The sequence below is a fragment of the Spea bombifrons genome, chromosome 5, assembly GCF_027358695.1.
Source record: "Spea bombifrons isolate aSpeBom1 chromosome 5, aSpeBom1.2.pri, whole genome shotgun sequence".
Taxonomy (NCBI): Eukaryota; Metazoa; Chordata; class Amphibia; order Anura; family Pelobatidae; genus Spea; species Spea bombifrons.
The window spans coordinates 80,165,413-80,180,370 of NC_071091.1; the positions used below are offsets into that span (position 1 = coordinate 80,165,413).

At 37.8% G+C, this 14,958-nt stretch overlaps 2 protein-coding genes across 3 annotated transcripts; both read left to right on the forward strand.

Moving 5' to 3' along the window:
• Positions 1–427: 427 nt before the first annotated feature.
• Positions 428–9,229, forward strand: IMPACT (impact RWD domain protein). Of its 2 annotated transcripts, none has more exons than XM_053466483.1 (11): positions 428–495; positions 1,788–1,916; positions 2,670–2,722; positions 3,222–3,284; positions 4,650–4,744; positions 5,195–5,323; positions 5,527–5,642; positions 6,723–6,796; positions 7,063–7,153; positions 7,845–7,979; positions 8,727–9,229. In XM_053466483.1, the coding sequence occupies exons 1-11, from the start codon at positions 460–462 to the stop codon at positions 8,796–8,798; spliced, it is 993 nt and encodes a 330-aa protein (XP_053322458.1). In that variant the 5' UTR covers positions 428–459; the 3' UTR covers positions 8,799–9,229. The 2 variants fall into 2 exon arrangements, with proteins under 2 accessions (XP_053322458.1, XP_053322459.1); XM_053466484.1 differs by having other exon boundaries at positions 5,542–5,642.
• Positions 9,230–11,789: 2,560 nt separating this feature from the next.
• Positions 11,790–14,391, forward strand: LOC128497725 (histamine H3 receptor-like). Its single transcript, XM_053467886.1, has 3 exons — positions 11,790–12,021; positions 12,382–12,548; positions 13,618–14,391. Exons 1-3 carry the CDS (start codon positions 11,790–11,792, stop codon positions 14,389–14,391), a joined length of 1,173 nt encoding a protein of 390 aa, XP_053323861.1.
• The last annotated feature ends 567 nt before the right edge of the window (positions 14,392–14,958 follow it).

Below are 14,958 nucleotides of genomic sequence, written 5' to 3' on the forward strand. Positions count from 1 at the left end.
ATATATATATATATATATATATATATATATATATATGTTAGCGGTGATCATAGGACAGCCATGTATTGTGTATTCCCTAAATCATCTTAGCAACACTTCCAATTAAAAGTCTGCGTGTGTACATTTTTATATATCCAGGTGAAGAAGGGATGTATATGTGTGCGTGTGTGTATATATATATATATATGGTATATCTACACACGTACATGTCTCGGTATACTGCATCAATTTTATCGATCATAGACTTGGCCAGTGAGCTGACAGTTTTTTTCAAGCTTCCCCAAACGAGCATTGAATATTAGAAGAGTATTATCTGCCGGATTTCACGGGACCAAGCTGCATCCAGCGGGTAGCACGGCATTCGCCGTAATTCCGCCCCTGTACAGGAGTCTGCTGCCTCGCCGTTTTACAAGGATCAGCCCCCAGACGGAAGCCGGTCGCAGGAAACAGCTGCGATCCATGGCTGACACGGAAGAGGAAAACCTGCAGAGCCAAGTAGGCAGCATGTGTTATTCCTCCTAATTTACAAATCCCATCACGCTCAGCTGCATGCTTGTAAAGCACAGCTTTAATCCCTTTTTAGGATGGCATGTTTCTAAATACACGGCACTGTCACAGCAAAAGAGCCGACAATAATAACTAAAAAAAGGATCAACAGCTAAAGAGAATGGAGGACGAGTAAAGTGTTTTGTTTACAAAAATGTTACGCTTTGTTGACAAATGATTTGCATTTATTGTAATTTTCTCTTTTTATTGTGTGCCACCCCTCTGCTAGATTTAGCAATCGTTCACCTGAATCATTTGTATACCCTATGGCATGGTGAGATAGATTTATTGTTTTATATAGCGCCATCATATTCCATAGCCCTGTACAATAGGTAGATAGAAGATAACAAGTAGTATGTAACATAACAAATTGATTTACAGGAATAACAGGTGAGGAGGGCCCTTGCCCAAGAGCTTACAATCTAGAGGGAGTTAAGGTGTGTTACACAAGAGGTAAAAGTGCCGCTGTCAGGGACGGAGCAGCCACACTAGTATAACTTTTTAATTTATAATGATCTCCATGAGGCGTGTCTCAGTGTTTGCTGATGACACTAAGTTAGGAAGGATAATATAGTCTAACCTCAGCGTTACTTCTCTGTAGGACGATTTCCATGGGGTGGGGGGACTGGGCAGGCAAGTGGCAAATGACGTTCAACACCAATAAATGTAAAGTTCTGCATTATGGTAAAAATAATAACCATGGGATTTAGCAACAGTGCACAATGCCAGTTGGCAGGTGCAAAGGCCTATAATATATTGGTCATGTATAGAACGGATATTGACTCACAGGAGGAGGAGATCATCTTCCCTCTTTACAAGTCAGTGAAGAGACTGAAGGAGGCGAGAGGTGCTAGTAAAGTGATGGCCGAAGAAGCAGTGTTCATGTTGGATTCTAAAGGGGCGAGACCAGCTAAGGCAGATTTACAATAGTCAAGATGGGAAATATTGAGGGCACGGAGAAGAGTCTTTGTGTGGCATCTTGTGTTAGGAGGGGACAAATGCGGACAATGTTTTTAAGATGGAGTTGGCAGTTATTTGAGGATATGGGGGTGAATGGGAGGTCTAAGTCAAGGGTGACAGAAAGACAACGAGCGTGAGGGGATGGGGGGATGCACCACTGACAATGGGAACGTCGAGGAAATGTTGGAGGGAGGGAAGATGAGACGTTCAGTTTTGGAGAGAGTATATTTTTTTTTCACCCCTACAGTATTAATGTTTGCTCCCCCCCCCCATTTGTGTAGATTGATGAGATTGAAGCTTTGTCATCTATATATGGAGATGACTGGTGCGTCATCGATGAAGCTGCAAGAATATTTTGCATTACCATCTCAGACTCTACTGATCAGCTAACGTGGACCCTTTGCTTACAGGTAAAGTAAAAGACATTACCTGAACTTGTTGGAGGGTCAGGAAGTATATTTAAACCCCTCTAATCTATCCCTCATAAGACAGGACATAGTTCCCCCAAGAAAACCTTCCTCCGCTCCATCTATCTTTATCACATTAAGGCTAAGCCAGCCACCCCAGGGTCTGGCCATCTGGCACACAGGGCAAATGCCTGGTGGGCTGCTGACCGTTGGAGACCCATACTCACTCGGTCTGACGCTCCAGCGACAGATCAGGTCCTGAAGTATGCGACAAGTGGCTGCATGATACATTAACATAAAATGTTTTGTAAATATATACTGCTAATCTTCCTCATCATCCCCCTACTTACCCATTGATCACAAATATGATTTATTCAGGGGATGCGTACCATGTTCTGCGTACAATAAAATATTCAGGCCAGACATGTGCAGAAGAAGCTGGTGAGAATTATCTCTGGTGAATACCTTCTGGACAATGAAGACAGGCGTGAAGTAGAGTATCCCGCCAAGGAGTAAAGCTACAGAACGAATGACATGATATAAAAGCTTGGCAGTTATAACACCAGGAGTTAAGGCAACAACATTAACTTACAAACAAAACAAATCAAAAATGTTGTTTCCCTAAGAACTGGGAAATGGACATTTTGTTAAAAAAAAGAACATTTTTTTATAGCCTGATATTTAAGTGACTGTTTTGGCTCTTACAACCTGGAAAAGAAATAGTTGTAACGAATGAATTCTCCATTATGTCTTCAGGTTATACTGCCTCCGGAATACCCATCTTCTGCACCACCTCTTTATCAGCTAAAGTAAGTGTTTTATGATGCTTTTGATTTGATTCAGAAATGATAGCAGCACAAATCGAGTGGCTGGGAAATGCATTGCAATAATGCACATGTTTATGATGTGGGTCACATTAATGTACATGATAGCTGTGTGACTCGTTATAATTTTCATGTGGTCCCAATGCAAATATATAGGGGGGGGGGTTCTGTGGAATTTACCTATTTACCTGCCCTAGCTCTTTGGCTTGCAGGAGATACGTTCGGCCAAACACATCTCCTCTTGCCTGTGCCTTGGTTGTGTACTCTCCACCAGCCAGCTGCAGCATCTCCTATTTTTTATTTCAAATATTACGGTGTACTTTATTATGCATTTTTCCTTGGTGAGGCTGTAAAATACATTAAACTGTCCCTTTCATTCTAATGTATATCACTTTATCAAGTAAAATGGATTCATACAAAATGTAAATGATAGTTTGTGTAATACCATTAGAAATGTGATGTATAAATATTGTATGCTTTGCAGTGCTCCTTGGCTGAGGGGTCAAGACCGTGCTGTCTTATCAAATAGTCTGGAAGAAATCTATTTGTAAGTACCTATTATAATGTTGTCTAGTTAACAAATATTTAATATTTTATTTGGTGTATAAATGTCTCATTAAGACCATCTGAATGGCTTGCATTTATGTATTGACAAAGCACCCTCTGTTTACCCTAAAACAAAATAAACCATTTAAGTAGTTCATCTTTTAGCATTGTATCATCAGATTTGTGCTTTGAAATCACAAATAAAGTTTTTTTATTTTATTTTTGGGTGCCTCATTGATTAAATTGGATTTATTCACTAACGTGGATTTATTCCCGGGCTTGGTATAATGTAGCCTGTATAATGCATAGCTAAGGTTTTGCAGCGGAGCACTGGGTTACTTGCTTAAAAGTCCAGCGTGCACATTAGTGCCTAATTCAGTGGCGGCAGGTCACAAGTAAATTAAAGCGCACTTTGAACTTTGCATAACATAAGCCCCCGACACTGAGAGGGTCTCCCTGCCCTGTACCGCCAACCGCCATTCCCAGCATACCACTGGCTCGCGCTCCCTCACTTCCACCACACTCACTGAGTCTGTGCAGATGAAGATGTTCTGTCGAATGCAAGCTGTGTTTGAGTATGTTACTGTGTTTGTGTAAATATGTTGGCATGTGAGTTAGTATGCGTGTGTAAGTATGCATGTGTTAGTATGTGTTTTAATATGTCTGTGTGTTAGTATGTGTGTTTGTGGCTGGCTCCTAGATCAAAAAAAAAACCAAAAACCCAAATTTGTCACCCTTGCTTTACGCACCTTACACCGGTTCCCCATTTCCTTGGTCAGCATTGAAAGGTGAATAAGGATTTACTTTTATGAAAATAATTGTGCAAAGCTTACTTTGAATACAAGTAAGATTTGCGTAACTATTTCCTTAAGGGACTCTTCAATGCGTATGATGGCTCAGTGGTAATTATATTTATGTGGTGTCCAAATGCTTGGCTGGAGGTAAACATATCAGGAAGCGGAGACAAACACATCTCCCGGGGGTGAGAGAAGGTGCATGCATTTACAAGGGGGACACCGCTTACATTTAAAGGGACCATGCAGCTATCATATGCAGTAAGCTTTATATGATGGCGGGAGTTCTAGTGAGAAAATATTATGAATTATTGAGATATCGCACACCCATTGTAATCTGCAAACACTTTTAAACCCACGTCGTTAAACCAAGTACAATTGTAAAATAAAGTACAATTTATTAAAATGTATTAAAGTTTGTTTTCAAGTGGGGAGCAAGGCTTAAAATGTATAACATACAACAGAGAGAACCATTTACAGTAACAAATAGCTAATATGAATGTTAAATTGGATAGTGGAGATTTTAAAAAAATAATTAAAAAAAAAACACTTGTCTTTGGTTGTTATTGCAGGCAAAACATTGGTGAGAACATACTTTATCTATGGGTAGAGAAGATTAGAGAATTTCTGGTCGACAAATCTCAGACTTCTCAGGCCTCTAATCCAGGTGTTTATGCAATTTATTGATCCATATGGCTTATATACGCGTGGCATATACAAAAATACATGGGAACTTTGTTAATTTTGTATTTTAGACAAACTGTTGCTTTTCAATATACTTTCCTTAAAAAATGCTCTGCTAAGTCAGTCCTCATACCTTTCTAAATAAATAATAAATACATAAATTATTATTGACAATTGACACTATGTGCGCTTTTCATGCATTTTAATTTCTGTTCCAGAGCAACGTAAATGCATGAAATGCTTGCTCTTGGTAAAACAAGGCCAAACATGAACAGAAACAGCAAGAATAACAAAATATTATCATCACCAATGAGATCTTTTTAGAACGGTCTCAATATACAGCAAATGCAACTTTACCTTCTAGCCTAGTAGAATTAACAATCCTTATGTTTTAATTTTAATTTATAACCAAATTAGTATATTTTTGTTGCAGGTCCAGGCTTTAAAACCACAACCGAGGAAGCTTTTCTTGACGATGACAGTGAAATCCTACCTAATTCTGAGTTACCAAATGTCTTGCTACAGAACGCAGTTCTTGAAGCATTTATTGAAACCTCAGAAGGTATTAAATATTTTACAACAATCTAACATCAACAAATGTAATCCTAATTTTGCTAAAGCACTGTGATTGGGTAAACCAACGGCCATGGCTTTTTTTTCGGTCTTAAACTTTTCTCTTTCTTTTTCTTTTCATTTAGCATCATGCCCTTGTCGAAGTTGTTTTTAGATTGCATCTACATTGTATCTGATTATCAGAGTAATTAGTTAATTGTTCTTTAGCAACTACAGAAGAAACACCTACAATTGCACATGGAGAGCCCATTAGTGATCGAAGAAGTACATTTCAGGCACACTTGGCTCCAGTAGTCAACACATCTCAGGTAAGGATACATTTAAAAAGCAACCAAAGTGAATTGATAAAGGGTATTTCAACGTGTGTTAAAAATATAATCCGCTCCCGCATGTAACTGGAATGAAGTGAGCTGTGATTGTGCAGCCTGAATCTCGAGCAACTTAATAGCTTCCTTGGGTCAGGAAAATAAAGAGGAAAAAATAATACTAAATAAGGCTTAATGTTCCAATATTCTTGGTCTTCTAGGAAGTAACTATGCTGTATGTATATAAATATTTATCAACATTAACTGCATGTGCCATAGGGTATCATCACGCCCCTGCAATGTTCTTCCATATAGGCGAGGACTGACAATCTGGAACACTAGGCACATGCTTGTATAGGGCTTGTGCCATAAAGCACCTCACACTTACCATTATCGCATCTGGTGTATGTGTCCGCCTGCTGTGTACACACATCCAAAATCTATACGAGTGCAGATTGCTTTTTTCATCATATTTATATTCAATAATTACAAGGCAAGAATATGTAATCTCTAAATCCCTCTGGATTTTAAAGGGGGAAACAATGCACACAATAAAATCATTTAAGCTTTAAAGGGTTTTAGACGCACCGAACAATGAAATATGTCTCATACACAGAACATGAACTACACCCTTTATGGAATATTACCTGTTGGCAGAGGAAGCCTCTTTTGTACATTATTGTCTATGATATGGTGTTAAATAGGAGCTGGAAAGAGTGTGTGTTGTCGGGTGTTATGTAGTAAAAAGGAAAATAGGGTGTCAAATAATTGGGAAATAATAGGTAGCATGAGGTAACATCTCATTCATGTTTAAATTCTCGCACTGTATAAACTCTACAGAAAGGAATGCCAATTGAAGAGAGGATGGGACAAACTATCATAAGAAGGATATGGTGTATTGAAATGAGCTGGAATGTGGAACTGAGGTTTTTGCATAGGAAAAAAGCAAAGGGGGATGATAGAATGCATGATGCATCTAGGAAGCTTGGGGTCCAATTCCGCCCAACTACCATCCACTATAATCCTATAGATTAGATTTTAGGACTATGTTTATTAATCTGTGCACTATTTTTTTTAATTTAGGTTAAAGCTTTGCTGAAAAAGTTATATGAAAACAAGAAGATTGCTGCCGCCACTCACAACATTTATGCATATAGGTGGGTGCCCTACTGCCTAGAATAGCAAAATAAAATAATACATAGGCGCACAGGATGTGTTAGGGTGCTGGCATGTATGGCCTTTCTTAAAACCATGCAAAACTTCGTCTTTAACTTCCATGAAAGTATTACTTACAAGAACTGACAGCTGACAATCCCTGACACTTAATCTAAAGTTTATCTTGGATTTGTACCCCCAAGTTTTCTTTTATGGAACAATATCTGCAATGTGTGATCACACACGTTAATGTGCGCACTCTTTCCAGGATACATTCTAAAAAAACCAATACGTTTATACAAGACTGTGAAGACGATGGTGAAACTGCAGCAGGAAAACGACTGCTCCATCTTATGCAGGTAACGTAATATGTTACGCAGCATCAGATCTGGATTAACATCCAGGTATAATCCCAAAAACATTTTATCATTTCTCAATTTAAGTAGTAAAGTCCCTCAGCCAAAGTAATTAAATTAATGCTGGGTTCTCCACCAGTGTTCAAGTATAGAAGCTGTAATCATAACATGCTATAATAAATGCCAGGGGGTACTGGAATTTTCGAGACAAATAAGCACTGTGCACATGGATTGATCGGATTATAAAACCACATGGGGATTTAGAAAAATGTCTCATCTGAGCTTTCCATTTAGGAACATGTATGACGGGGAATCTAAATGGAATGTGTGGATTTATGGATCAGGGATTAGGAATGATAGATGCACAAGACTCCCTAAAGCATGTCATATAACAGGGTATGCGATTCTAGTCCTATAAATGAGCCAAGAAATCTGTGTATCCTTGCCTGAAAACAAGTAGTTTAATATTTAATGGTTTCAGTTGAGCTTTCCAAAATTCTGGCCTGTTTGGGTCTCTCTCGGTCTGCAGTTGTGTACCACTGACATGCAACAAGGGTCATGAGTATGTTTTCATGAGATCATGTCTATACAGACCAGGCTATACTTAATCTCTAGTGGTCCTTGGGTCTGTAGCATACTGGCAGTTCTATAGCCATGGAGTAGTAGCCTTTTCCTGACATGTATTTGTCTCTAGATCTTAGATGTGCATGATGTCATGGTCGTGGTATCACGGTGGTATGGAGGTATTCTTCTTGGACCAGATCGCTTCAAACATATCAACAACTGTGCACGAAACATACTGGTGGAGCATAACTACACTCACGCTTCAGTAAGTTGTCATGATAATATAATATCCCTATGTTTTTTTGTACTAATAGAGGGCACCAAAACCTAATATTTTTATGGCTTGTTGAAAGACGGGCAAGTTAGTTCTTGTGGTGTATGTACCAACTCGTCCTTTAGTATGATGTTTATTATGACTCTGTATAGTCCATTTAACAGTCATACCCTGTCTGGAATGCTTTACTGCAAGGGGGTCTCCTATATTGTAAGCTTGTATGATGGCACTATATAAATCAATAAATAATAATGTGTCATATCGTTCACCTAGACACAGTACCTGGTACAAGGAGCCTTCATCTGAATGTGGTACTGTTACAAGGGATAATAATCTCTCCAATTGACCAAATAAGCAGCGGCACACTGTGGGAGGCTGATTGCCCACTAGGGAGAAAAAGCCCATGGTTTTACAGCAATGGGGCTGACTCCTACAAACATGCCAACAAATTTTGATATGACTCAATTCATTAGTGACGGATTGTTTAATTTTAGACAAAATTGTCTCTTAATAAATAAATTATTTTAACTCATTATTGTATCCATATAATGTACATTGCTAAGCCTATTACTCTGTGCTCTCAAACTACAGTTTGACCAGTTTGTGAAATTCTTGCCGTAGTTAATACAGCAGTAGATTAAGGAGACACAACTGTTTGCTATCACACATATATTGCAGTTGTTAATAAAGGTCAATGTTAACAAGAGTTATTCTTTATCTGGTGTTTTTTATTTTTAGGAAGAATTGGCTAAGCATACTGCGAAAAACAAAAACACCCCAAAGGAAAATAAAAAGAGGACAGAACACTAAAAATTATTTGACCATGCTCAGTAATTGCTTCCAGCATTAAGTAAATAACAATGCCCAATATGGGGCATAATCCCAGAATACTACGTTCCAGCTCTACCAACGCTGTGGCAGATGTGTTGTGATACGGTGTTTTCACAGTTCTCCTGGCAAGAACATCCCTGCAGCAAGAAAACAAGACACCAAAATCAGTGGCACAGAGGTTACGGAAGCAAAGGAACCAGCTGCATGCACTACAAACCCAACAACCTTTTGGAGACGGTTTGTAAAGCCGTGTAACATCAATGGGCAAATTGAGGTCAACATAAAAAATCTCTACAGGAATATAATTGTTTTATAAAGTTAAAAATAAATTGTATTTCCTGTTTTATATAAAATGACCTCCTTTGGGATATTTTGAAGATCAATAAAAAGAAGAACTTGGAAAGGCTGAATATGATGGATTTGTTCTTTTTCTAACAAAAACAACTATGTTCTATTAAGAGATCCCATTATTTGATGCAGACATCCACTGAGAAGATGTATACGTACCAATTGCACAAACGCTTCCCTGTGGGCTCTGTTTCTCCATATTTATTACCATGCCAGTTACATTTAACCATTATTTGCAGGTATAGTTATGGTGGATCTGTGTTACTCTGAAAGCAGGACTGAGCAAGTTATCCAGCAATCTAGTTGTATAAATTCAGTGACTGGTAAATGAAAAAAATATATTTAAAGTCTAATAATCACCTAAAAACTCATGCTACAACATAAAACACAAAACATATAAAAAAATTTAATTGGGCCAATACTAAGCCAATAGACTAACTCGTTGAGCCATGTATCAAGCCTAGCTTTAGATACTCTCTAGATACATAAGCCTTTATAAGCATCATTACTTGGTAACATTTATGTGCCGTCCTTCTATAACATTGGTGTTGAGCATTGCTAGGTTCCGAAATGATCTGTGAACAAATACATACTCACACACACTCTTTTACTCTTCCAGGTACCACTAACCCTAGGCTCACCCTTGACACTTTACAATAGGCTGATTTTTATATTCATATAATAGGCACATACTCCTGCTAAAACAATACACTAACATACACCGCGAGGTCATTCAACGTGATGTGACCCCCCCTTATCCCCGCCCCTCCTTAACAGCGACAGAGAGAACTTGCCTTGAGGTGGCAGATTGCCACCACTGTCAAAGTACCTCCTAGGTCCCATAGACCCACCTGGACCAATGTAAGGCCGGGCTCTGGTCTTGTGAAGTATAATTTCATCAAGAATACAGGAAAAGGGACAACTGGACTGCAACTATTACGATGAAGAAAAGTCCTGTAAGGTGCGAGGTGGGGCCTTCATGTATGTATGGTGCCATGTATTCTCCAGGTAAGCAACGCACACGCACCCGCCATCCATGTGATGTAAAATACATTTTGATTCATCAAACCTGGATATCTTCTTCCATACTCTGTGGTCCAGTTCTTATACTCATGTCCCCATTATAGGCTCTTTCAGTGATGGACAGAGGCCAGCATGGGCACCTTGACTGGTCTGCAGCTTCGCAGCCCCATGCGCAACAAACTGTGATGCACTGTGTTCTGACATCTTTCTATCAGAACCAGCATTAACGAGAAATAAGTATCTGCCTAATATATCCCACCCACTGAGAGGTGCCATGATAACAAGTCTATCAGTGTTATTATAGATAGATATTATACATATTTAAAAACTAAAACAATAATAAAAACTCAATATTACCAAACTTAAATTAGATTAAAAATTGAAACAACATATTACATAAGCTGCTGTTTATATATTAAATGTAAAATTGCAATCTATAAAAGTTTTCCACCCCATGTTTTATATTTGGAACACCTGGTCTGTCGAATTGAACACTAGTGTCATCTTCTATTTCTAATATTGTCCCGAATGTTAGTGTCGCCAATCTGTCCGACTGTGAAATCAACATATTTCCAGGGGAAAGCCATGTTTTCATATGTCTTCATGCCTTGTCTCTGTTCATTACATCGGAAGCAGAAGAATGACCTCTAAAATCTTATGTTACTTTACATACCGGTATTTTGTATGTTATCTCAACTTCAACTAAAAAAACTTTATTTTTTCTTATTTTTGATAAAGCAATTATTATTTTTAATAACAGTTCTTCGGGAACACACTCACTGTGATTGGGCTGGTAAAAGCACCATAGGCACACGGACCCTTCCTCTGCACGTGGCTGGTCAGTGATGGTTTCATTTTAATAATAACAGCCATGGTCTGGGGCTTTTATTGCACTTTTTTGTTTTTAGCCCCTGCACATGGCACTATTTAGGTTTTTGTGCATGCATTGCACTCTTCTTTTAAATTATTAAGTTTACTCAAGAATTGAACACACTGAAAATGCCACAGTGGAGCCAACAGTGGAGCCAGGTTGCTGAAGACTTGTCTTTTTGTTGGGGGGACTTTTTGGCTGCCTCATCCCTTGAAGACTTCAGTGAGTCCCTACTTTTGAGGGAGACCAAGAAAATCCAGCCCTCGATTGGTTTTCCAATGGAGAGAAGGATCAGGGTTGGATCCTTTTGTGGAAGAAGATAAGGTACCTGGTGTTCTGCATAACATGCAGAATGTTAAGTGTGTTTTTTTTTTTTTTTTTTTTTTTTAAAAAAGAAAGAAAGAACGAACGGAAAGAAAGAAAATGAAAAAATAGACCTGAACATACTCAAGTGGGAAACACTCACATTGTTTATGTACACTGGGGAAAACATCTGTGAATTATTTTCTTATTCCCCAGTGTTGTGTGAATTATTACAAATTGGTTTGGGATTATCTGCATATACCTTTGAAAAAAAATAAATAAATAATATATATATATATATATATGTATACACATACACATATATATATATATATACTTTCTATATGTGATACATAAGGATGCTGTGTGGCTAAATTTGTCAGAATAAATATGCATGGTGCATTGTAATGTATTTTGTCTCCAGGATGCTAACTTTTAGAATAAGTAACTGGTCTGATGGAGATTTGTCTGTGATTAGTGAAGCTGTTAATTTTACAGAAGGTACAAAGATCCTAGTAATCGTTCTGATAGCTTTACTTATATTCCTAACGGTCGCTGGTAACATTCTGGTAATGTTGGCTTTTATGGTGGACAAGCGGCTAAGGACACATAGCAACTTTTTCCTGTTAAATCTGGCCATTTGTGATTTCTTACTGGGTAAGTATTAATAGAGTCTATCCAAATATATATATATATATATATATATATATATATATATATACTTTACATATTTATATATATATATATATAAAAATAATTGCATGACATTTTGTAGATAACTGTATTTCTTCTAAAAAAATCTAAACATAGCATTTATGCCTTGTTCCAATAAAATAATTATTAACTTGTATAAAATACATTTCTGAATGAAGGAATCTAACTACATTTTATTCTAAAATGATTGTAAAATACATGTTATAGGGGAACCCTGCACATTTTTATCCGGGATGGTTTGTTAATATTTATTCTGCATTCTAAAGCGTACACTGTGGTTTCTGATATTTCTGTTTTTGGTAGGTGCAATTGCTATACCCCTATATGTACCATATATGTTGACTGGGAGATGGATGCTTGGAAGATTTCTCTGTAAATTGTGGCTGGTCATTGATTATACAATGTGTACAGCTTCAGCTTTTAATGTGGTCCTTATCAGCTTTGACAGATTTCTTTGCATCACGATGGCTGTAAGTATGACATTTATTGTCTTTTCAAAGATAGTATAGCTATGAGACTGGGCAAAATCCAGTTGGCAACACTGAAGTCACTTGTGGAGTATCGCTTACAATAGGATGTTATGCCATAAGATAAAGGATATCATTGGCATTTTCTTTGGATTTTCTTTTGATTGTCTAGTAAAACTGCACTTAATCTCCTATATATATATGATGTATCTTACATAGGGTTACATATAAGATGTGAGTAGTGTTATCACTCTTACAATCATGTGAATGTTCTTGCTGCACATACCCAGGAGGTTCCCCATTTCCCAAACCTGAAATAAAAGTCAGACACCAGCAGGATTGGATTTATTTAACAAATGAGCTGATTGTTCCCAACCTAAACACAGACAATGGCACACTACCCCTTCCGCCGGATACCAGCAATCGTCCAAACAACCGCGGGTCGGATAGGGGAGCTCCACCTTAAGTTTTTGCTTAATCCTGTACAGGGAGGGCATTAACTCTAACCAAAACAATCAACTCGCCACTCCCATTATCCTTCAAACTTCTCCGGGGAACTCCTCCGCCATCAGCAAAGAAAACGTATCCTGCAAAAGAAGCAGAAAAAGAGAGAAAGGGGGAACAAAAAAACAACAGCCAACAAGGAAACACATAGCCAAAAAACAAGGGGAGGGTGGGCAGGAAACTGCTCCTGTGGTGTTTAGTAATTGCCCCCTGCACATGTGCTTAGAGGGGCTTTATAGCCCTGTCCCCTTCCCCCTACAGTCACGTTCTTTGTGACTTCCTCCCTCGTTCTTTCCTCGTGCTGACCTTTGCTGGGTAACCCTTTCCTGCCCTAATACCATGTGCACCATCGTGTAGTGCTGGCAGGGTCATGTTCCCCTTACGCCAATGACTCCAGGGTTTCTTTCTTGACCATTTTTTTTAAATTTTGCACCAGAATCACTTTTATACCCACCCCCAACTTTACCAGCCATGGTTCTATTGTTGGTATGTGCTATTATTTTGTCAATATAACGGTACGTCTTACAAAAATAATAAATAATATTAATCGCTTTTTATGTTTTATCAGGTTTTGTATCGCTCTCTACAACAACGGCATAGTCTGACTATCCTTAAGATGACTGTAGTCTGGATAGTATCATTTCTTCTGTACAGCCCAGCCATTCTCTTCTGGGAACATTTCACAGGAGACTATAGCATGTCCGAAAGCTTCTGTGTTGCGGGATTTTATTACACATGGTATTTTCTGCTTGGAGCCTCATCTATTGGTTTTGCTTTACCTTTTCTAAGCATTTCATTTTTTAATCTGAGCATCTACTGGAACATTAAAAAACGCAACAAGAACAAAAGAGCTTCCTCCAATCCTCAGCATTCAGAAGAAAGGGGAGCAGATGTCCAACCGTACATTATTTCAACTAATATTGTGTTATCTTCTTCAGACCACAAACAATTCCGATCTACTGCAAGGAAAAGAGTGAAGACCCCTGTTTTTCTTAGACAATGCTTGGGAAAAAGAGCCTCATTATCTGAAACCAATATTGCAAATAACAGGGATGTTTATATGATTAAACTATCAAAGGATAAGAAAGTCGCCAAATCTCTTGCTATTATTGTTTGTATTTTTGGTATTTGTTGGGCGCCGTACACATTTTTGATGAGTATCCGTGCTGCTTGCCATGGTTACTGTGTTGACTCTTACTGGTATGATATAACATTTTGGCTCCTATGGGTAAATTCAGCAATTAACCCCGTCCTCTATCCTCTGTGTCACAAGAGTTTTAGAAAGGCTTTTAAGAAAGTTTTTTTACAAGCATGTTTAAAGAAGGACCGGAATAAACTGTAACCTGTATCTTCACTTCTTGTGTTCCAGTTCTGTAAAATAAACACACAAACTTTCATAACATCCGTGCAACTTTTTGGATATGATTATTCATATGTTTAATTCAACTAATAAAGGGTGTTTATAGGTTTAACCCTTTCCTGACAAAGGTATTTGGCACCCTCAACCATTCCTACCCCTTTTCTGTGTACCTTCCCTTCATTATATAATATAATTTTTTCTTATCACAAATAGGGCTTTCATTTGACACCATATTTCTAAATATTATACATTATTTATTAGCAGTGTATACCATAAATACTGCATTAAATTTTAAATACAAAACATACTTTCATAATTTTGGTTAGGATTCCTTGAACAGGATAAATGCTGTTAGTATCATACGCTCAATTTATGTTCAGCATCATCCATATACTATAGCAACTCCACATATATATAGCTTTTTCATGTTTTGGAGGGCCAAAATGCGCCATTACATACTATAGTATATATATATATATTTTTTTTTAAAGAATAATTCTGGGAAGAGTTTTTGTTTGAAATGTTATATTTCAACTGGGAGGTGTACAA

Coding starts and splice junctions, on each gene's coding strand:
- IMPACT (XM_053466483.1), top strand. CDS start 460: ATGGCTGACACGGAAGAGGAAAACCTGCAGAGCCAA. Junction 3,285..4,649: donor AGTCTGGAAGAAATCTATTT/GTAAGTACCTAT, acceptor TTGTTATTGCAG/GCAAAACATTGGTGAGAACA. Junction 6,797..7,062: donor CACAACATTTATGCATATAG/GTGGGTGCCCTA, acceptor CACTCTTTCCAG/GATACATTCTAAAAAAACCA.
- LOC128497725 (XM_053467886.1), top strand. CDS start 11,790: ATGCTAACTTTTAGAATAAGTAACTGGTCTGATGGAGATTTGTCTGTG. Junction 12,022..12,381: donor CATTTGTGATTTCTTACTGG/GTAAGTATTAAT, acceptor TGTTTTTGGTAG/GTGCAATTGCTATACCCCTA. Junction 12,549..13,617: donor TTCTTTGCATCACGATGGCT/GTAAGTATGACA, acceptor ATGTTTTATCAG/GTTTTGTATCGCTCTCTACA.